The following is a 27,256-nucleotide window of genomic DNA, read 5'->3' on the forward strand; positions in this document are numbered from 1 at the left end:
AACTTGATATTTTTTTTATTTACAACTGTTGCGCTAGTGGCCTTATTTATAATTAAGGGTGAGAAAATGTAGAAATTAATTTTCTAATCTAATGCTCAAACAGTGCATATTTTAGGGAACAAAATTCATTGGTCATTTTATATTATGACAGTGAAACTAATTGCATTAACTCATTCGCCGTGGTACTCACGTACGTCTGTGTTTGCCTATGACAGCACTACTGCGCGGTGATCATAGCATATGCGAGTAATTTATTATCAAAAAGGTTTGTAGCTTAAGTATTCATCAAGTATATACATGTTTAAACTAATAAATAAAATGTGTCAAGTTTGAACGTGGGGAATGGATTGATCTTGTAACATCGTCTTAGTCCGGGATTTACGGGCAATTCATCTTTAGCAAGGAATCAAAGTATTTTTTTAGCTGCTAATTTTCATCAATAGATTCCAAGTACAAACTGACATTATCAAGTTTGACAACTTTGTGTGAATCAATCTTTTCCCAGCACATGGGACATTGCAGTCCTTCATCACCCAACCTGAAATTCATAATATAAGTCTAAGAAGAAAATAAACTTATTAGATTTGAATTACTTAGTAGAATAAAATGCCCACAGAAATCATTGTTTACAATGAAAATTATTGTTCTGTTGCAAGTGCAAATAAGAAAAATATAATTAATATAACTAAAATTATTTATTGTGGCTCATTTAAACTGAATTCAACAAAATTAAAAATATCATTATAGTATCAATATTTACTTTAAAAATTCTATTCTTATCGCGGGAAAGTCACACTCGGGACACGCAGTCAAGTCGGATTTTATTATATGGCAACCCTGAAACAAATATAAAATTTTAGTTATTATTTAAGTTAGCTTACATATTATTTTAGTCATTATTTATTATGTAAATAGTTTACAAATGATTTTACATTCCATTAAATAAATTTAATGTTGAAATCGTAATTTATTTTCAAATTGGCTTAAAATAATATAATTTTATTTAATATGTTTGAATTTTTTAAATTAGATCAAAATAAAAAAAAAAAATACTTATACCAATGAATTTTAATAATAAAAATATGTGTATAGTTTTATTCCACTTTAATTTATATTTTTTATCAGTGACCGGGTTTCGTTGTGACCGACATAATCAGACTGGTGGGAGACTAAACAAAACTAAACTAAAAAATTATAAATAAAAGTGGAATACGTATTTTTATTATTATAATTAAAATGCAATTCCACCAAGAAACGTGAGTAGAAAAACTCAATCTATAAATACCAAAGAATTTTGTACTTACAGTGGCAATACAAAATGGTAATGGCATTTTACAATTGGCACAAGACAGGCTGGTTTCCGGAACATTGTGGTCACAGTATGGGCAAGGTGTCATTTGTTCCATGTCTTGATTTTCCGATTCCTTGGGCCGATGTCGAACAACAGATTCTATTTTTTTTGTGTATTTGGGGTCAATTTGTGAGCGGTATTCTGGCTTCATAAGGGTTTTGGCATACACATGAGCAGATCTCTTCAGTCCCGCTCTCTGGCACTCTATAACGGCAGATGTAAGAATGGACACCATATCTACAATTTAAATATTTTTTGTAGTTTTAATTTTTTAAAACATTTACTTTAATATTCAGAGGAAAAAAAAGGAAAAAAACTCACGAGAAGGAAACAAAGATATGTTCTCAGCAACCCTTATCAACATGTTGGCACATTTCAGATGATCACCTCTTTTAAGATGCAATCTTACCAATATGTAGGAATGCAATAAAGCTAAACTCATTTTCATTTCTGATGGAACATTTAAGCCATTGATTTTGAGTTCTTGGTACATTGTAAAGAGCATGTCATGAGCAACTCGGTAATTTCCACTGACCTGTTCTTGGTTCGCTATGATAACAGCTGTTTTAGCCGCTTCTTGAAATTGTTTTCTGGCCATGTACAATCTAAATAAATATTTGGGTTCCTTGGGAAATCCATCATTATCACCTAGCAAGAAATCTATCAGAATTTTGGCCAATTGATCATTGTTAGCGGATGCAATCGTGTCAATAGCCAATGAAATCGCTTCATTTTCATTGGAGTTATTGCTAGCTGCTTTTAGCAAATGTGCTATAGCCTTCGGATATTCTTTAGCGTGGAAATAGAACTTTCCAGCCAGAAGATAATTTTTTTCACCTTCAAAATGCAATGCGAGGCTTTTGAAATCATCGAGCCTAGATTCCGAATTTTGAATTAATATTTCACCAAATAATTGTAATTTTCCATGTTGTCTAGCCAGTTGAAATGCTTCATCGTAGCATAATGACATAACTAAAAATTTGATAGCAGATGTAAAATCATTCAATCTTTGAAAGAAAGCGGCTACCAGCTTAGCTCCTTGTAGAGATTTAGTTTCTTGGACCATCTCGACAGCTTCATCTGGATTATTTAAATGTTCCAGATTTAATCTTATAACAGAGTCATAGTCTTTAGCTAACTTATAAGCTTTTAAAGCATCAGTGTAACGGCCATCAGCTTCCTTCATCTTAGCATATTGTAAATGTATTTTGGGTAGGGTGACTCGTGGTAAAAGCGGTTCAACTTTTAACCATGACTTTAGTTTGATATACAAAAGAGCAGCTCTATCAATAGATCCAGCTTGCTCGTAGAGGGATGCCGCTTGTCCGTATTGCTTGGCATTTTCCAGAAGTTGCGCACATTCATTAACAAGAGGGAGATCATCGGTAAAGTTAGATGCTATAGCTACACCTCTGCTTGTATCTCCGCAACGGATGGACGTCCGAGCTATACCAGCCAGGCACTTCTTGTTGTGATGTTCTATCTCTTCTTCTGACAGATTGTATTTCTCTTCCTTTACTTTGATGATACCTTTCTCAAAATTATTTAAGGCATCGTGATAGTCACCACTATAAAGAAAAATTCAGTTTACATAAAACAAATTAAATCTTGCAGCTAGAAAAAAATATTTACTAAATAAAGTTTATTCTCAATATTTATAAAACATTTTTTTCACTAATGAAGTGTTAGTAATTAGTGTCTGTGCAGATTAAGAATACAGTTGTGTGAGTAAAAAAGAACCAGAACCCTGAACTAGTGTTTTCAACTCGATGGGTGCTCTCACGTAAAAACCCTGAAGAAGGAAATTAAGTGGAGATACGTCTGCCTCGTTGTTCATCTACCATTCTGGAAGCCCCAGGTTCGATTCCCAGGAAGGTTGACGTGAAATATTGTAGAGTGGTGTGGAGTAAGTCCAACAGCTCTGCATAATTATTTGTAGTGAGCCAGGGAGCATGGTGGATGTAGTTTATTCTATTGTACTCGCATTGGAACATGAGTTGGAGTGCTGGTCTTTGTAGGTACACGAAAGTTTACCAGGGGCAGTATTTTTGGGCGATATATTAGAATGGAGACCACCTTGTGCAAACAAAGAATAAAATAAATTAAAAAAAGACACACGTGAACTCCAAGTGATGTGCATGGTGCCTCTGAATGAGTGGGAGGCGGTGGGGGGCGATGTCGTGCGCCAGCTGTACGGCGCGCGGCCAGTGGCGCAGGGCCAGACGCAGCGCCAGCTCCTGTGTGGCCCCCCCCGTACTCCCGCCCGCCCCCCAGGCGGCCGCAGCTTCTGCCCTACCTAAGCATACACAGGCGCGTGCGCTAAAATGAACAATATTTGAAAAAAAAAATAGATTTCAATTTAAAATGTAACATTTTCAAAAAAAATAAATTACGTGCCATATTATCATCACCATGATTTTTTTAAAGTTTTGTAATTTTGAAAATCCGAAACCGAATTTTTGAAATTACACTGCCCGCGATGTCACGAGTTCTGGTCGGTGAGCGATCGAAACACATATCTGAACAATGAAACATGACTGCCAAGAAGCAAAGAAAATATGTATGCGTTTAGAAATCATCCTTCGTAGGATGATTTTCCAATAATAAAAAAAAAATATGGGTTTAACTGACGTTTATTGTACGAGCCTCTGACTTGTAGGCATTCTACAAAATCATTTGACATTATTAGATTAGTTTGAAGGAACGACAGTTTGTTTTTGTTTCTGACATTTAAAATCGAACCCCGGCAATTATAATTTTTGTAGATGTTAAACATAAAAACAAGCTAAATAACAAAAAAAACATGGCTACTCCGGAAACTGGAAATCTGTTACCGAAAAGTCAGTTGCCACAATAACATAAAAATGCTATAATTTATTGGTTATTTTAAACACTTGTGAGTAGTTCATTTTTTTATTCAAACCATTTATATTGATTTTTTCATACATTTTTGAGAAACATATAAATATATTTATAATGCTCAAATTTTTACCACGTAAAAGAAAATGATTTTTAACATTGAACTTCCTCATTCAAAAAACCTTATTTACCATACTACAATGATTGGTGACGAGGATGGCATGCAGATGTAGTTGGCTTACATTATGTTCTCTTCATTTTACTTAATATTATAAGAGTACATAAGACTAAATAATACTCTTTAATTTGAATGGTTACTTAAAAAAACAAGCAAACTTACCAAAGTGTGGATAGGTTTTCAATATCCAAAATTTCTTCAAGTGACCAAACCATGGCTACATCATTCAATTGAGTGTACACTCTGATTGCTGAAATGTAAAAATATAGCATAAGAGAGTAAGAAAAGAAAATAAAGGATTTTGAATAAACTTTTTTTGATGTCATATTAACCCTGTTAGGGAATTCGACGACTACGTACTGGGCCAAAAACAACAAAGTCTTTTAAAAATGTAAAAAACGTTAATCTGAAAAGAAGAGATGAATAAAATAACAATAAAAACATTATAAGAATTTCCTTTTTTTTCATAGCATTAGTAGCACACAACTGTATAGTAGTCGTAGTAGTGTATCGTTACAAAACTCGCTTGGGATGAATGAAAAAAAGGGGATTTACCGATGTTTTGAAAAATCTACAAATTAATGAGTTTTGAGTCATAAATGCTGTTCCATTGGGTTGAAATAACAAAATAAATATTTAGGTGAGTTGCAAAAAAGACTCATCGTAAAATAATTGAGATGCAGAGTTACAAAACCCGTTTTGGAGAAATTATTATTTTTTTTTTTTTAAGGTTTTCTTAAAAGAAGGAAAAGCTTTCAGGATGAGTCATTGAATTCTGTATCTTAGACGCTTTTTCAGACTATTATAATAATATTTTGTTTCGGCAAAATGTTTACGTTTCCCCTATGTCGTTGGTGTAATTTCGTACTTGAAAATTCCATATTTACCAAAACTTATGTCTAGATTGGAAATGGCAGCTTCCCCAAGCAGTATCCAGTATTCTTCTTGATCTATGATACCACAAATGTCCCACGCCTCTGGATACCTCCTCAACCCAATTAACTTCTTCAAGTGGCTTATGTGGTTTTCTAATTTCTTTTGAGGATCTATATCCATCAGACCATTTGTTTCATGTGTAGTCAATGTTGTTTTGTTAAACCTTAAACAGAAAATACTACAATTATAAAACAAAACTAAGCAATGTTTTTAAGTGTAATAATATATTATATGTATAAGCATGCTTATAACTTATGTATGAATGAAATTAAATTGAAGATGATAAATAGTGCATGAAATAATACATATAAATTAATATAGCTATTCAACATTCTTTTTAATGCATCCAAAACTTCATAGACTGTGTAATATACTCCATAAGAAATTTTTATCTTGATATCCCTATTTGATCAATCAATTTCAACCTAAACATAAGATTTGTATTTTCATCCATAAACGTAGACAAATCTGATTTTTTAAAAATACAGAATTTTCCAGAGACATAAAAATAAAAGTACAATTTAACTAAAAAATAAAATCTTTTTAAATACAGTAAAACCTCGTTTTTACGTTTTCCCGCTTTTTAGACAGAAATATTTGGGTCCCATTTTTTCCATACATTCTCATTAAATTTTCCCCCCAATTAACGTTTTTTACGTTTTTCATAACCCCCAGTTTTACGTCAATTTTTTTTCATAACTTATTCGATCCGTCAAAAGACGAGCCGCGCACCGCCGCGTGAATGGAGGATAAAATCGAGGTAACAAAAATGTGAAAGTTATTGTCTCAAACTAAATTCAAAGTAGGTGCAGTGTAATTGAACATTTTGTTTAAGTGTCTAATTTAGACGTTTTACTAAATAGTGACATGCAGTTGACGCATGTTTAGGAAGAAAAAAGTCTTTAGATCAATAAATTACGATGCAGAATGTTTTTCAAAACTGGCAATATAAATATTATTTGATGTTATACACACATAATGTGAAAAGGAGATAGTTTAAACAGTTATCATAAAAGTGTGAAACAGTCCGCGATGTAAATGACAGTTGAAATTTTGTGGTGCCATACTAAAAAAAGTGATACCACATTAAAAAAATCGTTACATGCATTTCATGCAAATTTTTATTTTCGTCTTTTTAAGGTTAAGAGATAAAATTATTTATGTATGTATTTTTTTAAATTCAATAAAAAATAACACATTGCAGTTTTATTTGAAAAAATTCAAAATATTTTTAATTATATCATTGATTACTACTACTACTACTACCATCACGCCATTTCCCCGTAGGGGTAGGCAGAGAGAATGGACCGCCACACACGTCTATCCTGGCATACACTCCGAATAATCCCCAATCATGACAGTTCTTACAATTTTTCTGCAGTAAATTTAGTATAATCTTGCACAATAATTATATTTTAATGAAATTTAATTTTTTCCATACATTTTTCATTTCCTCACTTTAAAGTTTTCCTCAGTTTTACACTTTTTTTATTGCTCCCTTGAAAAACGTAAAACAAGGGTTTTACTGTATGTGTGTAGACATGACTGGATTTTACCCCCTGAGGAATTTTTGAGAAGAGATATGAAAGTCTAGGCATTTATAAGGCTTATAAACTGTCATTGGCTGGTTTAAGCGGCCACTATATACAGTGTATTTTGATGTGGGGTATTAAGCTCTGTAAATAAATGCCTAGGCTTCCATATCCCATCTCAAAAACTCCTTGGGAGTTAGTTCAAGCGATTTCACTATGTTGCAATCAATTTCAATTAAAACTGAATCATTATTCTTTTTTTTTTTTTAATTTAAATAAATTTAGAAGTTTTAGGCAAAAATATAACATAATAGTGACCTTCCTCCATCCGAGAGAAAGTAAATTTCTCCACTACAGAGGACCAGAGGAGTATGCCTCTTGGGTGATTGTGTTTTCCCTATGAACTCCACATGACTTCCACTAACTGATTGGTTGACGTAATAATATGTGGAGATTATTTCATCATTACATACAGTAAAAACATTTCGATCAGCCAAACTGGTGTCCCACAGTATAAACCTATAATGGTAATTAAAAACAATTAAATTAATAACAAACAAATTGTGTGAACTAAAAGACTAACTGGCAGATGCCCTATGCATCAGTAGCTCAATAAAATATGTTTATCACGTCGACAAAAAGTCCTTAACCAACTTGACTAATCACAGTGGAAGTGCTCAAGCAGTCAAATGCCAAATGTCAAAGTCAACGCGAGTCGAGTTTCATATGATCTGTGCAAGTTTCAGTTTGTCCATTTGTTGTTTATTTTAACTCTTTGAGCACCAGCCTAATACACATAAGACTTACCCTGTGCCTGGCCAATTTTTGTGAAATTTCATTATTTGTGAAGGGTTTCTTAAAAGTGTTATTATTATAAAAATTCTGGGTTAAATCAACTGAAACTTAATCTGAATCTCAATCTTCAAAATCAAACGTCAACTGCAAGTGAAAACATAATGGCGAATAACGATATGGCAAATGCCCACGATAAGCCATGAAGAAAAAAAAAAATTCAATCGATAAAGGAGATCCCTATATTTATCGATATTGCAAATCAGATGACAATTTTTAAATGGTTTGAGTATTTGCTATTCATAGAACTATGAAAAAGTTATAATAGAAGTCACTTTGTGTTTAAAACTGTCTGAACATTTTGTTAATTATCTCTATTTATTAATCTTCTTTGTTTATTCTCAAATATAAACATATTTAAAGAAAAGTATATTGTTAAGTGTCCTCGGCACGGGTAAACCCAGTGAGGTCACATTATTTTTATTATTGATTATAGTTTGTAAGAGAAACAAATATGAATAAATATATGTCAATAAAATGTAAATTTTTAGACGGCTGGTAAACCACGTGAAAACACGGGACCGGGATACAACGCGGGGTTATACAATCACGGCTCTGGGTTACAATGTGTTAAAAGAATTTAAGGCGCCCTATCACCATGAACCGGGAGTTTTAGAATTAAATTAGTGCAGAGAAAGATGCATGCTAGCGGAGGGGTATGAAAATATATGCATTAGATATATTAAAAGTTCTTGAATAAAAGTGACATTGAAAATTATTGAAAAGTTATGTAAATTTATGAATAAAAAATCATTTTTAATTTTATCACTAAATCGTATTAAATTGAGCCTTTGAAAAAATATGAGCTCAAGGAGGAAATATTATTTGAAATAAAAGCAGAATTAAAAGAAAAAAATCATGCATAAAAAATACAAACGGTTTAGTCGCTTAAGCCTTTAATTTAAACGTACATCAATTAAAAAAACACCAAAAATTTGAAAATAAATGTCTAGTCGGTTTCTAACCAGTGTTTCGGTGTTTCGAATGGATGTGTAGTATGTGATGAATTTTCATAAAGAAAACATGTTGATATTTCAACATAAATAGCTCAGTAAGTTATGTACCTATCTACATCTTACTTTTTCAATATGATTAGTGCAGTGACGCTTAAACAGTTTTGTACTACCTATATTCAAATTATGTATAAATAAATATACTATGAATATACAATACATTCAATAATTAAAATTTATTATACACATATTTTAATTATTATATATTTATGTATATTAATATTATTATTAATAACAACATGTTTGACATAAAATATTTATTTGAAAAGGTGTTTTTACTCTAGAATATTTCATAGACCCTGGACTAATAAAGTGATCAAGATATGCTGTGGTACTAATGCCCTATGCACCATTGAGTTGCACGACATTTGACATTTAAATAATTAACATTTTTTTCTTTAGAGTAAAAACATTTTTATAATATTATTATTTAGTATTTTATTGTCATTATTATTTCATAATGTAATATTATTATTCTGATTTGAAAATTAAAAAATTGTAGGTATTATATTATTATAACATTACCAAAATAGCTTTTATGTTTTAAGTAAAATAAATATATAATTATTTTTATTATAATAAAATTGTTTGAGAATGTCGCAAACACCAAGAAATGATGTGTCATAGTATACACCAGTGGCGAACTGTGACTTTTTTAACCTTTCCCTTACTGTCCTTTCCTTACGGTGCTGTGTAGTCACTACACATTAAAAAAATAAGAGATTTAAAAAGGGAAAAATTGAATATTTATAGGGAATGGCTTTAATTAACCATAATTTAATTCAAAGATGATAATATTTCAAATCTAACTGCTGAAAACATGAAAAAACCATTGAGTATCGCTAATGACTCGGGCGAAACGTGCACCCGCGCCAACTTCCCGAGAGCAACTAATACTAGTACTGCTAGTAGGCTAGTACTGGACTATGTGACTGTTTCTTCATACGCAACACTGCGAAATATTGGTATACTGTGAGTATAATTTGTCCCCGATTTCCAATAAAATGCTTTTTTTGTGCCTAATAAGTACTTATTATTTAATGACATATTATTTCAGTCGATACGTAAATGTGTAATGGAGGTATACTGAAAATCTAAACCCAATATTTATTATATTTATAAATATATTATTGTTATTAGACACAATGTGTACTAGCTATACATAACCGGGGAGGGAGGGTTAATAAGAAAGCTATATATTTTTTAAATAATTTGTAACTGCATGTACATACATACATATAAGTAATAAAGTATATACACGGCTTCTTTTTCTATGGTTTTATGTGAAAACAACTTCATATCTCCGCTTCACCTGCTGACAACAAAAGACGGAATACGTAATTATTTTTAATTAAAATAATTATTACCAATAATCCACCAATTAAACTTCAACAGCAATTAATAATTTTGCAAAATATTTAGGTATATACGCAAAAGTAAAAAAAATAAAATATGTATGTATGTATATATATATATATATAAACTAATTTAATTAAATATAATTAAATAATGATATTCATAATTCTTTTTTGTATTGCACTGAAGAAAACACCATATATTTTTTACTGAAAATATAAACTAATTCAAAATAAAATAAACAAATTATTGTAAGACATCACTCCCCATTACATAAATAAAAATTGTTTTTTCTTTTACGTAATGGAAAAATGGTAGTATACATTTTTTTTCTAAATAAACTTTTAAAAAAAACAATGACATTCATTAGACATATTCACAATAATGTTGCAACAAAAATGTTACACCGCCACGTAACCATCACCGTTTGTTAGTTTCCTTCTAAAAATGAATAGTGCCAAAAATCAAAACAGCGCTGAGTGGAGCGTCACTAACTAAGACGGGCGGACGAACGAATTGGTGTCATATGTCAACAGAATACTATTAAAGAAAAATGGTCTTAAGGAAATAATGTTCGAAAGTCTATTCTCCAAATAGAGAAGTTTCAAATAATATCTGTAATCTGCGAGTGAACTCAGGAAGAAAAATATACTGAATAGGTTTTGAGATGTTAAAATACAGTATACATTTTGTATGAATAAATAAGCTGCGGTAATTGGCCAGTTTCTTACCCCCACTAGGAACGGGCTATGCGCTGGGTTTTTTATATTATAGATGTTTATATTTACTTTTTGAGGAAGATATAAACAACGACGTTAATTTATAATATAAATTATTTTATTCATTTTTCCATAGTTAAAACATTATTGATGATAGTCAAATATAATGGTAAGCTAATAAATTATCTGGACGATTTGCCCCTAGTATACACTAATAATACAAACAAATCGTCTTTGACACCTATTGGCTACATTTTCGGCGAATCAAAACGTCAAATTTGAAATCTGTTTGGGGAAAAGTGTCGCCTTAATCACAACTACGTTTGTATTTTATTTAATTATGAAACTGTTTGTTTTTTCATAGCTTGTTTGTTTTTTCATAATTAATTCGCCATGCCCCAACTCAACACGAATTTCCTAGCGAGGCGGGGCAAGTTCACAGGCAAGGGTCGTTCCTGGTTGTGTAAACCATTGTTTTTCAACCTGTGGGTCGCGATCCCCCAGGGGGCCTCTGTAGGGGGGTCGCGAGAGGTCGAGAAAACTTCAGTTTTTTTATGCAAGATATAATTTGTGAGACTTAAATAAAAAGTCGATAAGAGTTATATGTAGGTGAAATAATTCAATTAGATGAATCTCACCTGCATAAATAAAGGTTTCAGCTCTTTAACTTCACAAACATCAACAGATGAAAGAATTGAAGGAATATAGATGTTCAAATATAGGCAGAATGGTGAATGTTACACACTGTGTAAAGTGGCCACTTAAACCAGCCATTGACAGGTCATAAGCCCTGTAGATGCCTAGACTTCTATATTACCTTTTCTTAAATGTTTTTCATCTCTGTTTTAATATGTTAATTATTTATATACATCTAATATGTTTGTATTTGTTTGTTAGCTATCAATTGGCCACGTATTCAATTTAAAATTATATGTTTTACGTACTTAATTATATGTTTATATCAGATTGCAAATAACGCAAACGCCTAAAATTTTTGTAAGTATTATATATTTTTAACATACATGGAAAAAAGGGTTGGGGGGTCGCGAAATATTTTTTGATACTAGGGGGGTCGTGTCATGAAAAAGGTTGAAAAACGCTGGTGTAAACCAAATAAAATAAACTGTGCCTATGTAATCAGCTAATGTATAATGTTTTTCATAAATAAATTTATGATTATGTTACTTTGTCACGACATTGTCTTCATAATATTATGTATTGGTTTAATTGATGTTTCATTGTATTTCTGTCTTAATCGCATAAATCACATTGAATCAGTCCAACATCGCTTGCTTCGAAAAATAGCGTGGATGCTCGGACTAGAGAGAGATAATTATTCTTATGCTGAAATAGAGTCAATGTTAAATATTTCTAGTCTACAAAAACGTAGAACTAATAATGACTCCATATATATGTTCGGCATGTTCCATCATTACTGGGACAAGTAAAATTCAATATTCCGACTCGTAGATTGAGAAACAATGAAGTACTGTTCATCGATCAGCATAGAACAAACTATGGCCTTAATTCTCCAATGACCCGCCTTTGTCGTATTGTTAACTCAAGACAAGATCTGGACTTTTTTGGTTTAAGTTTACAACGATTTAAACGAGCACTAAATAAATAGTCCAGATCTTGTCTCGATGTCCCTTATGTTTGTCAATGCTTCTTTTTTTTTTTTTTATGTTTTAAACTATTCTTTAATGTAAGATTTAAACCTTATAAATTGTATACATGGACAATGTCCATTAATAAATAAATAAATAAAAATATATATATTACATGATAAATTGCGCACAAACAATTACAACACTATAAACAATTTTTTTTGTGTATTTTCCATTCTTTAATTAATATAATAATTAAACAGTGCCAAATATCGTAATTTGGACCATGTGACCATGATAAACGAATCCACATCAATTGTAATCAGACAAGTTGGTTAGGGACTTTTTATCGATGTGATAAACATCCGTGATTGAGCTACTGTACTATATATATATATATAAGGGAATAATGATGACGTTTTTAGCTTGCACATTTTTTTTAATAAGTAAAATTTGTTGCTATATTTATGTTAATATATCAGTTTTATGCAATATATGCAAACTTCTAAATAATCTTGGTGTTATTTGAGAGACAATTATAATAATCTATTATATTAGACATTTGATATGATATAGAATTTACTAACTTGTAATTGGTAGGGAAATTCGGTATCTCCACAGTATCATCATTGATCGGAAAATACACAAAGGCATTATTTTTAACATCGACAATGATTGCTCGAGTACCAGCAGGATCACATACTACGGTACTTAATCCAACGGGGTGACGATATCGCACTATGGTTTTCCATTCTTCTAGGGCAAAGTATTGCAAGTGACCAAGCTAAAAAAGGAAGATTCAATTTTATTTATTTCATTGATTATTTATTAATATATGCCTATGGGTATGTTACATTATACACATTATTATAAATCATAAATTATGAGAAATACACATGCATTTAAAAAATGCATTATAGTAAAATCCATAGTTATGGTAATACAGGTAACGATGATCGTGACCCCGGCGAGTACGGATTCGTTATAATGCGATATTTTTTGCAATGTAGTGACTTTAATAGATTGAGTTTTTCTACCGATATTTCTTGGTCGAACTGCAGTTTAATTATAATAATAAAAATACGTATATAGTTTTTACTGCCGGGAATTCTGCTTTTGGAGAATCACTTAATTACCCCTGGGCCTGGGGACATAGCTTTTGAAGGAACTACCGACCAGCGGCCCCTGTAATAGTTTTCATAAAATTTAAATATGTGGGATTCAAACATTTCTATTATAAAACTTCATAAAATTATATATATGACATCTGATTTTATTATATACTGTAAGGTATTAAAAATAAAGGTTGAGGTCTCACTCACGGGAGTCAAGACTCCCGGTGGTCATGAGCAAGGAATGGCAGATCATGGACTCTCTCGGGGAGTGAGTGGATTCAAAAGAATCTCATAAAAACTTTGTGGTGGACGGCTGAACAACACAAGAATGAGCATTTAGTTAGTAGGATTTACGTTGACGGCTCTTGGCCCAAACAGTACAGATTAAGATTACAGCAAATAGATTTAACCAGTCGGGGCTGTGATTACCAAGTAAATGACTCTACACGAAGCATAATGAATATGGAAATTAGCTTGGAGCTTATCTAATACGACGGGCGCTGTAAGTAAAGATTTAAAATTACCTAAGTCTGCAGTGCGATCAATTGTGCAACAAAAATACAAAATTAAAAATCTTTGGGATTATTTAGAATATCAAAATGGAGGAGATGTTTTTAAAGCATCGATTTAAAAATCGCTCAAACTTGCATTGAATTAAAACGATTGGCGAATCGGTTGGTGCAGACATAGGGTCAGTTGAAAAATAGCCGACAGAGTTCCGAAAAAAATCTCCCGTTGATCGCAAAATTTCGCTAATCCAGAATGTATCCCTCGCAATCAACGGGTTACCTGTACATTTTCCAAAAAAATTTAATAAAAATTTTCATACAATAGAAAATTAACAAAATAAGTTTAGTTTTCATATAAAATGACAAATATAAACATAACTTTAATCAATTTACATAAAAAAACAAGTTAATAAAACAATATCTGTAATATGTTTGTTCCCAAGAAAGATAGTCCTCGAGTCGATGTTTTTTAAGTTGGTATTCTTTTTCATGAAAATAATACAAAATAAATACAACCGTTGCTTTCTCTGCCAACAAAAGCAATACATAATTAAATGAATGTTTTTTTTTAATTTGGCCAAAAAAAATATCAGGTACAATAAATAAAAGTTTTGATAAAATTATTTTTAGTAGAAAAATTTGAGTCTTAATTTATTTAATAAAATAAATAAAACAACTTTGTTTTTAACCACTAATTATTTTAACTTTGACGAAGAAGCTTGTTTGCTTTGAAACCGGTCGGTGAAAAAAAAAAATTAGTGGTTAAAAACAAAGTTGTTTTATTTATTTTATTATAATGAATAACCACAAAGTCAGTGCTTCAAATATAAACTTTATTTATTTATTTATTAAAACAATAAGTCTAGTAATCTATTTTGGTAGCGCAACTTACGTCAGTTACAAAAGTAAGAAAATCATTGCTCAAAGCCAGCGATGTTATTGTAGACTCCTGTAAAGCTGGTTCAGGAAACAGGCAACTCTCTTTTTCTTCTCGCATAACATCGGGATGATCTAACTGTGAAAAAAACTTAATCAACAAAAACCCCCTATAAATAATGAATTAGATTCGTTGTATAATAACATTATAAACCAACTTGTCTAATTAACAATATTATTAATTAATTATTCAAGAAGAATCATAAAAACTTAAAAGTATTTTAGGGTGTTTTTTAGCTAGTTTAGTTCAGTAGGATCTCACCTACATTAATTTATTGTAAAAATCCTAAAGGTTAAAAAAAAATCAATAGGTGGAAGATTGAAGAAATATGGATGTCCAAACATAGGCAAAACGGGAAGTGTTATTCAGTGTGTACAGTTATTAACTTAAACTAACTCCAAAAATTCATCCAACTCTGCTTAACCCTTTCATCCCAGGAGTTCCTCATACCTACCGAAATTTAAAAGTAGAGTTTATTTTTTAATTACTGGAATCCCTAAGTACGCCTTGTAATAAGCATTACACAGAAAATATCACTTTTAATTTTGACAACTGGCTTCTGGCTGATTTGTTTTGGAGCAAATTTCTATCATCCTTATAAAGGATGGCAAGTTTTTAACATATTTAATTAATTTGATTAAATAAACATATATTGTAGGATAAATATAAGTATAAAGGATACAAAAAAACATTAAAAATACAGAAAATAAAACAATTAATTCCTTTGGTAGATACAGAATAAAAAGACTTTTTATGTACACAGGAATTAAATTCAGGTCTGAAAGGGTTAAGTATTTATCAATGATTGAGTTTGCATCTATGGTTTTCCATTTATGTATTACATGACTGATAGTTTCGCAACAAATCAACATATAAGATAATAATAACAAAGCCATGAAAATATGCATAACGTGACCTACCATATGCAGTAAAACTTTTCCCTCAAACAGAGCAGCAGCATATTCTGCACAGATTTTGATGTCCTTAAGTGCGCCGGGATATTGTCTCTGTCCCGGTAAGGGAGGGGGGGAGACACGCTGCACATCCTTGTCCATGGTAGGCTGCTGCACACTCGTGTCATGGAACCACGCCGTATCGTTACTGGCGTAGCAGATGTGGTATGGGCCCACCGCAAGGAGAAGAGGCTCCACTAAGAAGCGAATTTTCATCAGTTCGATAGACCCTCCTCCTGTAAATCAGGAGAGTCAAAATAAATACACAATTTTAGTAAACGAATAGTCGGCTAGGACATGTGTTCATTTCATTTTAATGGTCCTAATTTGACACAAGAAATGTAATTTGTATCTATTTGAAATTAAAAATAATATTTTATTATACAATTTAGTTTGTTAAATAATAACAAATATTAGATAATGTTATCATTTATTCAAATATTATTTTTTAAAGTTTACCAAAAAAATATATACACATCACCGCCTTCCATTAAAAACTTACTAATTTATGAGATAGAGTTATTTTAGTTAGAGATTTTGCTTTGAATCTTCTTTCTTGTTACTTAAGTGATACAATTCAGAGGGTGGATGTAGCTGGTACTTATAATATTGCGTGATCTGGGAACATTGATTTGAGCAGCTTTAGTCAGGTTATCGAAAAGGTCCAAGAGAGGTTAAGGACCCCACAGAAATGATTTTTCCGGATGTCACACACTCACTCCATATCAGACTCAACCGCCCCTCTGGGACTGTGAACATGGCCTGGGGATGGTGTTGTCTTACCGCATGTTTGGCGCATGATTTTAAATAGTTTTTGGAATAACTTCAGCAAGATGCCTCTTCTACTGTGTTTATTTGCGAATCTAGGGAGCATTGTTTGTCCGTGCGAGCAGATCTTGACAATTTTGTATTGATTTTTCCAACAAGCAGCTTGTGGTCGCTGTATATATCGGCTCCGTGATAAGTTCTGGCGTCAAGCATTTTCCGCCTGTGTGTTGAGCTGCAGAGTAGAAAGTCATTTTGTGATATTGTGCGTCTATCTGGTGAGATCCATGGATACTTGTGAGGAAAGACAGGACCGCCAATAGTGAGCTCATTTATAACAGCCAATTCTGTAAGTTTCACATAATTTTCATTAGTACCACTTAGACCATGAGTCCTACTCTTGAGTACTAGTAGCATTAAAGTCACTAATGATGACTACACAATCTTGTCTGGGTAACCTAGATAATGCAGAGTGTGGTAAATCATAAAAATGGTCTTTGGCGGGGGCGTCAGCATCCTCTGTAGGAGCATAGCAGTGATAAATAGTGATGGAGCTATCGGGCGTGTTGAAAGTAGCATATATCAGCCTTTCCAAAATTGGTTCCCACTTCACAAGGCAGCGAGATACCTTCTCTGACATTAATATTGCCATTCCTTGGCGATGGTATTGGTCCTGGCCAGATTACAGATATGTGCGCCAGTCCAAAAACTTTTTACCTTTTGTCTCTGCTACTGTGGCTGGTTGTTGCAATGGTCGTGCGCGTGAAATAGATCAGAGGTTTGTGGGGGAAATTATTAAAATATCTTTAATTTTTTTTTAGAACCATTCAATCTGCTGCACAAACATGCAATGCAGTATGCGTCCTTTAAATCATTTTCCGGATTTGGCAACACTAGTCTGCCTAATGGGGTAAATGGCATACATTTATTATTTCTTTAGTATTTTTTAGTAAGTCCAAATAATATGCGAGGTCAAATAAAGAATTTCTTCATAACCAGTTTGAAAATCAAAGATTTTTTTAGCAAAACATATAATATTTATATTAAAAATACAGTGGATTTAACGGTTTTATAAATAATTTATTTTCACCATCAATAAACGCATTAATTAAAAATATGTTTTACACAAGTCAGTTGGCATTATCTCTTTGCAGTAATAAAACTCTTTTATTTAAAAAATAAATACTGTTTACAACGCGCAAAAAATTAATCACTCGACAGAAATAGAGAACTGGAAAAGAAAGAAAGGATTTGTCTAAAACTATTTGTAAATACTCAAAATACCTATTGATATCTCCATAAAAAATGTTGATGATAATAATTATAATTATTTTTTGTAGGCAGGCAGCTCTTTCTGGTGCGTTCATATCTCGTGTACTAAAAGGAAGTTTTTTTTTGGGATTAAAGTTGAATTGAGGATGATAGAGGTTCCCGTTATGACCCGGTAAATTGGTATTGGGATTTCATTGATACATCTCGTGCAGGGGCAGTCAGAGTAATCATTAGGTATCTTATAAGTTTCTATCAAGTCCCATCTCTTCTGTCGTTCTTCTAAATATATGCATATAATGTATAATATGTATTTTAATGATTTACCTTGGTTAGGGGTGTGTTGAGAGGGTGGTACACACTGATACAGGGTACCCTCGGTGAGGTTGGAGAGCAGCAGGGCTCGCGTGGTGTAGGCTGCGGCCAAGGGGGGCAGGTGCGTGAGGTACACGGCCAGCCAGGAGCGCCCCGCCACGCTTAGTAGCTGCCCATCGGGGCTCCAAGCGCAATGCTCCGCCCCCCCCGGGGGGTAGAAGGCGTTACTCCCATCCGATGTGTCCCACACTGAACGCAGCTTCAACCTGGATCATATATTACTCTTAAAAAACTGCTAAAAAATCCACCTAGACGATGCTGTGATGTCGTGTTCCACTACGGAAAAGATGACATATTTTGAAATACAGCTATTTAAAAACAAAAAATTAACACACATATATATATATATATATATATATATATACTGTTTATACACATAATTTAGGCATACTACAGCAAAAATGAATGTATTTATTTTTTTTAAATAAGAGAGATACAATATATTAAGTCTTGTATTCTATGTAGACTCGTATGATATCATAGCTACACAAAAGTTAAGGGTCTCCAATGAAATAAAATCTGAATCTTGTAGGAGTGTTTTCTATTCAATGTATACTTTCATAGTAGAGATTGATGCTTTCATGTAACAACTGTAAATAAATTCATAATTTTAAAATAAATTTTAAAATGTGTGAATTTTTCATAAAATACAACTTAGGTCTCTGTTTAAAAATGATTGATTTTTACATGAAAAAGGTTTGAATATTAAAATTAATATTTTATCACGGGGACAAAAGTTTAAAAAATAAACAAAGTGAGAAAATAATAAATAAAGGCACAGAAATTATTCTAACCATTAATTCATTAAAATCCAATGAACTGGATAGAACAGTAAAATGTATAATGTTTCAAATATTACAAATAAAAGCCATTATTTGTTTATTTTATAAGGTAAACAAACAGTATGTACACAAATATTGCCAATTTCTTTGTATATTAGTGTAAGAAACTCATGCACACACCAAAAAAATTGTTTACACTTAATACAATAATTTTAATTATGTTAAATATAATAAATGTAGTAGAAACTAAATGAAAAAATATGTATATAATAATAATAATAAAGTTAAATATCTGCTTCTCTCAAAATTTCTATAATTTTTGACCTAAATTTACATACATTGTCACAAAAAATATCAGCCTCGGAAAATATATTGTTATATTGGTCGCATATTCTAGGTATTGTAGATTGTTTAAAATAGTTTGTTGACGCGTTTTCAGTGTAAAACAGAAGATTTTGTCTTGTCGGTTTAGATGGCACACGGAATGGAAGTCTTTCAAGTAGGTTAGGAGAATCAATTTTATTATTTATTAATTTGAATAAAAATAACTGGTTTAACATTATTCTTCGATTTTTAAGAGAGTTTATTCCATGGTACTGCATACTTTCAGCATGGTTAGAGAAGTTAATGTTTAACCGGTAGTCGACCTGCTTAAAAAAAAATTGTTGGACCCTTTCTAGTCTATTAAAACTTACATTATAGTAAGGTGACCAAATAGGAGTACAGTATTCTAGCTGGGGACGAACAAATGTTTTGTAGAGTTTTTCATATGTCTCTACATGTTTAAATGGTTTCGATACTTGCATAATAAGTCCGACCATTTTATATGTTTTTTCAGGACTGATTCAATATGAATATTAAACATTAGTTTCGTATCAATAATAACATCTAAGTCGCGAATTTGACTATCTGTTATAGAGATCGGGGTATCATTGAAAGAGTAAGGAAAGCTGAATGTTGTTTGTTTGCGCGAAATACAAAATAAATGACATTTACTAATATTTAATTCCAGTAAATTTTGATTACAATACTGAAAAAGTCTGCCGAGATCTTCTTGCATTTTTGTACAGTCAGTGTGAGATTTAATGCATTATAAGGTTTGATGAACGCAAAACAATAAGGTTTAAAATTTAGTTTGCGTTAAAAAGGCTTTTAACAGTTCAATATACTTACATTCCATCACCACACGTCGCTACCTCATTAAGTATATGAGAAACTGCTAAATCTGCCATGGAATCATTGTGATTTTTAACTTGAAATAATTCTTGACCAACTTCTTTGATGTGAGTAGAAATGGCTATCAAAATTCCAGACGAGAATCCTATAAGAATGTATCCATCCCCAAACCACTTGTAGGTCACAATGGAACCGTACTTTTGCTGAAATGCAAGTTCAATAGGATTCTCTGGATCTAACAGATTGTATAAGTACAAAGTCCGCTTTCCAACCACTAAACTTATCTGAAAAATAGGATAAAAAATATTCATTACTTTCTGTATATCATTATTTACAAAATTAATTATTATTTTAATTTCAACACTTCTATCTAATATAAATATTGTGAAAATAAATTCATATAGGTAAAAGAGCAAAATAACCCCATTTCGTAGTTGCATAAATGTGGAACAAACAAATGAGTTCCAAAGTCAAATAAACAATCACCAGAATAATTATATAATATTTGTAAATATGTTAAATACTAAAGAAAAAAAAAAATATTTTTTAAATTCTTCGCAGAATGACGGCAAGAGAATATGGAATATAGTTAATGAGATGATTGATGAAAAACCAACAAAAAAGAAAACATAAATTTTATCAAACATGAAAACTTGAATATAAATTGCACCGAAAAGCCCCAACAGATTGCAAACATTTTGAATGATTTTTTTGCTAAAGTAGGTAAAAATCTAGTAAGTAAAATTACAGAGAAAAACAATTCAGAAATAAAGGATTCCGCCACAATATGTACAGGTAATAAATAAGACATTTTTCGACTCACCATAAATGAAGAAATTGAACAAATTATATCAAATATGAAAGGTGGATCTGTGTCAGGAAATGACGGACATACTGTAAACACTTTAAAGTTTATAAAAAAAATCTAATCCCTCTGTGAACATTTTAATCCTCAACGTTTATTTAGGCATAATAATCTTATATCTTCCTAAAGAAATTTAAAAATAAAAGAAATAAATAAACTGAAAATAAAATTTAAGGAACACCTTGCAAAAAACCAACTAGATAATGTTTACGAAAAATGAGAATGTTTTATACTTTTATTATATAAAAAAAATTATAATGCTTGTATTAATAAGTGCCTCTCCAAGCACAAGAGCTTGACTCTTTTTTGGAGAGGAACAGTATTAAAACAAAACAAAATATATATACATACATGTAATAAATCTTGAACTGTAATAACCTTAATTATTGTAATGTATTAAATAAATAAATTTTAAATATAACAAAATGTTATTAGAATACAGTGTATTGAATCAGTAGCTACAAGATAATGTAAAACAAGGACAATTGTAATTACAGTATTTTCTCCTGCGACCCGTTCATCCGTTTTCATCTCTGAAAATTGTAAATCATTTGGCTGATCTCTTAAGGACACAATTCGTAACGTGTCTCCTTCAGAATTACTTATGGAGAGAGTTTTATCCTCCGCAACAAGAGCGAGTATATTGTCACTATTCCAGGCTCCACAAGTTATTTTCTTGGTGTGTTTCCCTATCACAGGAATTCGTCTAAAATAATATTATGTATATTTGAAATACTATTATGTTTTTTGTTAAGTTTAATAGGTTAACATTATTTTTACTTACTTCGCTGTTTGGTGATTGTAAAAAGTCACATTGCCTTTTTGTGTTCCGATGGCTAGAATAGACTCCTGTTTGGCCCAAGCTAGGCAAGTAGGAGGTTCTCTTAGCCCCGTGTCTACCGTTACCTTTTTATTAGCGTGACATTCCCATATGAGCACTGAGGAGTTAGTGGAAGTAATGATGGCGAGGTTATCTCCATCACTATCCCATTCCATATCACAACAAAGTCTAAATTAGATAAATAAATAAAGTCTTATTAGCGTGACATTCCCATATGAGCATTGAGGAGTTAGTGGAAGTAATGATGGCGAGGTTATCTCCATCACTATCCCATTCCATATCACAACAAAGTCTAAATTAGATAAATAAATAAAGTCTTATTAGCGTGACATTCCCATATGAGCACTGAGGAGTTAGTGGAAGTAATGATGGCGAGGTTATCTCCATCACTATCCCATTCCATATTACAACAAAGTCAAAATTTTCAAAGGATTTTAAGTAAGGGACATATTTTTATGAAGTCTAACCAAAGATATTTTTTTTATGGAATTGAAAAAAAATATATATATATTATTATTCTTCATTTCCTAAAAATGTATACAAATTTTTAAGAGTCCTCTTTAGGATAATTTGTTTTGATATATATTTTTGATAATATATTAATATGTACCTAATATATTGGAATAATAATAGAAGACAAGAGTGGATAAAGGTGTTATGTGACAAAAACAAAAAGCAGATCTGGGGAAGAAGTTTTGAACACAAGTACAATTAATGATTATCTTAGTAAGCTCTGTAAATTAGTTTTCTGCTACTTTTCGATGGTGTAGTTGGTTTTATATGAAAGAGCTGTACATAAAATCTTCATCTATGTAAAAAAACACATTTTTTTAAATTTGCGACATAACGCCTTCATCCAATCATGTCTTCAATTGTTAAATGAAAATAGGTATTTAACAAAAACAAGAAGTGCATATTCTTTTTAATTCCTTCTCGGAGTGCTATTCCTATGCGGGTCGATTAAAACATGTATAAATAAATGGAATAGTAAAAAAATATATATGCATTTGGAATAATGTTTACCCCGGAAGCTTGATTCTCTCTTGAAGTTGTCCATATCGGTTGAATACTGCGACGGTAGAATCAGTTCCCGTCGTTGCTAAAAGGGAACCAAGAGAACCCTTCTGCCAACAAAAATATACATCTCCCAGCCCGTGGGGTTGGTCCACATTGAATATCAACTGAAAAACACATTGCTATTCATTCATTATATCTGTGACTTGGGTCTTAAAGGGCCAATGTCGGATTTTTTTTTTCTTGCCAACATTTGTAGAGGGTTGAAGTCAATAAAAAAATAAACATATTAAATAATTTTATATACACACATTTGTGTGTTTTTTTTTTATTGATAATAGTTTCAAACACCTCTAACAGTTTAATATAACGTCAGAAAATAGTTGTAAAATGACTCTCCTGTAATACTGTGATTTACGAGATTGGCTTTTTTAGACCCAAGCCCCAGATATACTTATTGTCATTTAATATTTACTTTTTTTTCACCGTATCCAAAAAAATGGGATATTTGGTATGAAACGATGTTAAATTATTTGATACAAATTAATGTTCATCTGGTCAAGTCTTTTTGTTCTAAATAATTATAATTATTTTACCGCCTTTCTTTTCTATTTATTTTTGCATCTCAATTTATTGCGTTTAGTAATAGCCTTTTAGGCATAAAAAATATATTTAAACCTTAAATTCCGTAAAATACGTTTTAACATAATATTCAATATATACTGTTAAAATAAAATAGGATAAGATTCATTAGTGAATTATACCTTGATAAAGAAGCTTGTGTAGCTTTAAAACTGGTTGGTAGAAAAAAGAAGCGGTTAAAAACAATGTTGCTTTACATATATTTTATTATAATGAATAATTACTAAGTTAGTGCGTCAAATATAAACTTTATAAAATTAAAATTTATCTAATAATAGGTCATTAGTCTATGTTAGTAAATGCTTAGATTTCCATAATCCTTTCTCAAAAAGGTTCTTTGGAGTTCAAACATCTGTCAAAATTTATTTTGTATTGTTTTTGACTGTTGACTCCGACAGTTTAAATTAGCTTCTTCAATTAAAATATCTAAGAAATCAATAATGCAAATTTGTTATTATGTTCATATATACATATTATAATAAAATAACCTTAGAGTATATACATCTTAGAGTCCGTACTATTCCAAAGTTTGTAAGAATTTTTGAAAAGGGGGCGTGGTCGTATGTTTAGTGAAGACGTCTTTCGTTTCCAGATGTTTATAAAACAGGGTTGTCACAAATGCACGACTTAAGGCGAATTTTTACAGAGATTGGTAGGGAGCGGGAGTACAATAAAAACATTTATTTTAATTTAGTAACAAGTTTACTAAAAACACTTTTAATAAAAAAAAGTAAGCAATAATAAACATTATAAATGACATTGTTGGGTACATAAATAAATTTAATAAACAAATATGAAGTTTGGATAGAGTGAAGATGCCACTTCCGATTTGGTGAATTGGGGAAATCACGCCGTTTCTCCGAAGACGTAGGCAGAGAGGATAGAACGCCATATCACTCTGTCTTTGCATGTAGACCTCGCTTCCTCTACATTCATACATCTTCTCATGCACGTACATCGATTTTTCCGACTTTATGGTATATAAATATGAAATAAATGTATATTTATCCATAGCGAGTTAGGTTTTTGAAAACATGGGGGGTACGGCACCATTTATTACACGTACCAAATATTTTTTTTGTCCAAATTAATGGATAGAAAGTGGTTGGAACAAACCCAATTGTTATTTCCCGGGGACAATTGTTCTGCCCTGTTGCATGGATCCATTTATTCCGCCTTATTTCATTTATCGGGAATCCAAAAAAAAACTTAATTTACTATATTATGCTTATAAATTTAATGATTACACTTATAAATAACATTTAAGTTAATACTTAATATTTTAAGGTAATGCACAGCCTTGGCAGTCTTAATTATAAGAGCCGCCTCAACACATGGTCACAAAAATACCATTAAAAAATAGCGCAGATGTATTGTCATCTCTTTTAGTTACATTCAATAAACGGCAATTTCGCATTCTTTCAGTGAGATAAAAAGAAATAGAATTATTTCCAGATGTCGGTTGACTCAGTAAAAGGTCTTCGAGTTTGCATTTCTTGAACATTTAAATAAATATTTGGATTTAAACGATTGAAAAAAAATATTTCAATTACGTAAATCCAATGTACAGGGTATTTGAAAAACACAGAAACAACTGCTATAATATAAATGTGAAAATTTATAATATTTTATTAATACCTGTGATAACTAAAGCGTTTTCTCACTTTTCCAGTTCTATTTGAACATCCTTTCATGGCGCAAGTCTGCATAATTAATTTTGATGTAATTAGCACTAAATACGTAAAACAATTATCAAAATAACGACAGAGTGTTTGACAGTTTGAAGCAATACTGCCCGCGTACGTTAAAAATAAGCATCGTACAAATTCTGAAATCAACTACAAAACAAAAAATGAGGACCGTACCCACAGATTTTTTTTTGTCTCCCTTTCTCTCATTTAAAACATATTGTAATAAATGAGTCAGCTATAATAGGCAACATGCATTGGATTGGTAAAATGTGTTGTTATCCCTTCTACAGATGTATATACTCTAAGAAAATAACTGAATCGGTTATGTAACCATCCAGGTAGGTACCTCACTTTAAACATATATTTTTGTATTTCAAATTCTTCACACAAAGTTTTTTTTAGAAACATTCCAGATAAAATATGTAAGCTCATATAATATCACTTCAATGACAAAAATCTTACTTACTTAAAAAAATTACGACACTCGAGTTATGCCTAACGTGTATTTAGTTGTTCATTAACCGCCAGTTGGGTAAGACGTGAGCTTGACGTTCAAAATAGAAACTAAAATGCCCGCTTGTCATAAAAGTGCGTAAAAACCGTTGGGATAAACATTTCTAAAAGGATAGTGTGACTATTCACTGGTAAGTGTTTGTTTAAAAGTGATTAACAAAGCTTAAAATAATACAAATTCAAAGATGAGTCTTCTTCCTAAATTTGAAACAATGCAATGCGGGCATTCTGCTATTTGCAAATTTCACATTTTGACACAACCACACGACTGTAATTGGTCTCTCTTCACTTTCAATGTCCATTTTATTGCAGCGAGAAAATATTGTTTCTACATGCGCATTTGATGGAAGAACGGAAAAAACATATTGCATTGCTATACGTCATTTATTTTGAATTATAAGCGCGGTGTCAAGTGCAGAAATACGGGACACGGCCAAAATTATTGCTAAAATACCAGACATCCTGTAAAAAACGGGACAGTTGTCGCCCTAAGTATACTAGTTATCTCTCATGCATAAAATGGAAAATCTAACTAAAGGGCTGTTTACGTGTGGACAATACAATAGATATGACAATATTGTCTTGTCCCCAGCTCCGTGAACAGCCTCGACCGCGCGCGGAACAGAACACTGGGACAGAATGCTGGTACAGAAGGTTGGGATGCAACGCTGGGACAATACGAAAATTCGGTCGCAGTTCACATGTGAGTACTCCAAAAATGAATACACGACGGCACAAGTGAGTTCACGAAAAATACTGTTTATTTTATTCCGAGATGTATTGGAATTGTTAAAGAACGAAATAAATAAGAAAAGGATTTTTTTTCTGCCTGTATTTTCGGCAGAAAAATGTGCGGGAGCGACGCTGCAGTAATACCGCGCAACAATCTAAAGAAATACGTAGTTAAATACAGATTCCTTGTGGTCTTCAAACTATTGTAACCAAGCATTCCCTGGAAAAACTCAGTGGGGTAAAGCCATGGATAATATCCGCACTCCCTCATGTAGAGAAACCTTTATTATTGTTACTGCATTTTTTTTGTACTCACAGATTTCAGAATAATATGAATCGTGTACGATTCTAGCACGAATTCAATATCGATACACTACAGTAAACGAAAGCTTATATGCGTTATTTTATAGTTTGCTTTATTTTTTTTTTAAATATTGCAGATGGATCCATTTCTTACTTTCATAAATTTTGTAAGTCAGTTTAACGTAAAAATAAAATGATTAGCAAAAACGTTCATATTTTAATTTACAGCTTATTATCACACACATTTAATTCCTTTAACAGCGTAAATAACTTACCTTCGGTGACTCCATCATAACGAATTTAAGAAAAATATTTTTCGAAAACAATTAAAAATAACGAACAGGCCATCGGCCATTTGTAAACATAAGAGC

The 27,256-nt window shown here is 31.6% G+C and overlaps 1 protein-coding gene across 2 annotated transcripts; it reads right to left on the reverse strand.

Moving 5' to 3' along the window:
• Oseg6 (intraflagellar transport protein Oseg6) lies at nt 1-27,256 on the reverse strand. Of its 2 annotated transcripts, XM_088237057.1 has the most exons (17): nt 27,161-27,256; nt 23,014-23,171; nt 21,934-22,158; nt 21,645-21,855; nt 20,282-20,568; nt 18,279-18,532; nt 15,885-16,153; nt 14,920-15,042; nt 12,991-13,187; nt 7,175-7,375; nt 5,276-5,487; nt 4,551-4,638; nt 3,470-3,670; nt 1,673-2,919; nt 1,305-1,588; nt 761-837; nt 1-538 (listed from the first exon to the last, which is right to left on the reverse strand). In XM_088237057.1, exons 1-17 carry the CDS (start codon nt 27,176-27,178, stop codon nt 427-429), a joined length of 4,164 nt encoding a protein of 1,387 aa, XP_088093183.1. In that variant the 5' UTR covers nt 27,179-27,256; the 3' UTR covers nt 1-426. The 2 variants fall into 2 exon arrangements, 1 of the variants encoding a protein (XP_088093183.1); XR_015824293.1 differs by lacking the exons at nt 1-538; nt 761-837; nt 1,305-1,588 and having other exon boundaries at nt 2,871-2,919; nt 3,470-3,647; nt 27,161-27,242.

The sequence above is a fragment of the Micrasema longulum genome, unplaced genomic scaffold (genome assembly GCF_059751315.1).
Source record: "Micrasema longulum isolate JH-2025_06_02 unplaced genomic scaffold, ASM5975131v1 h1tg001642l, whole genome shotgun sequence".
NCBI classification, from domain to species: Eukaryota; Metazoa; Arthropoda; class Insecta; order Trichoptera; family Brachycentridae; genus Micrasema; species Micrasema longulum.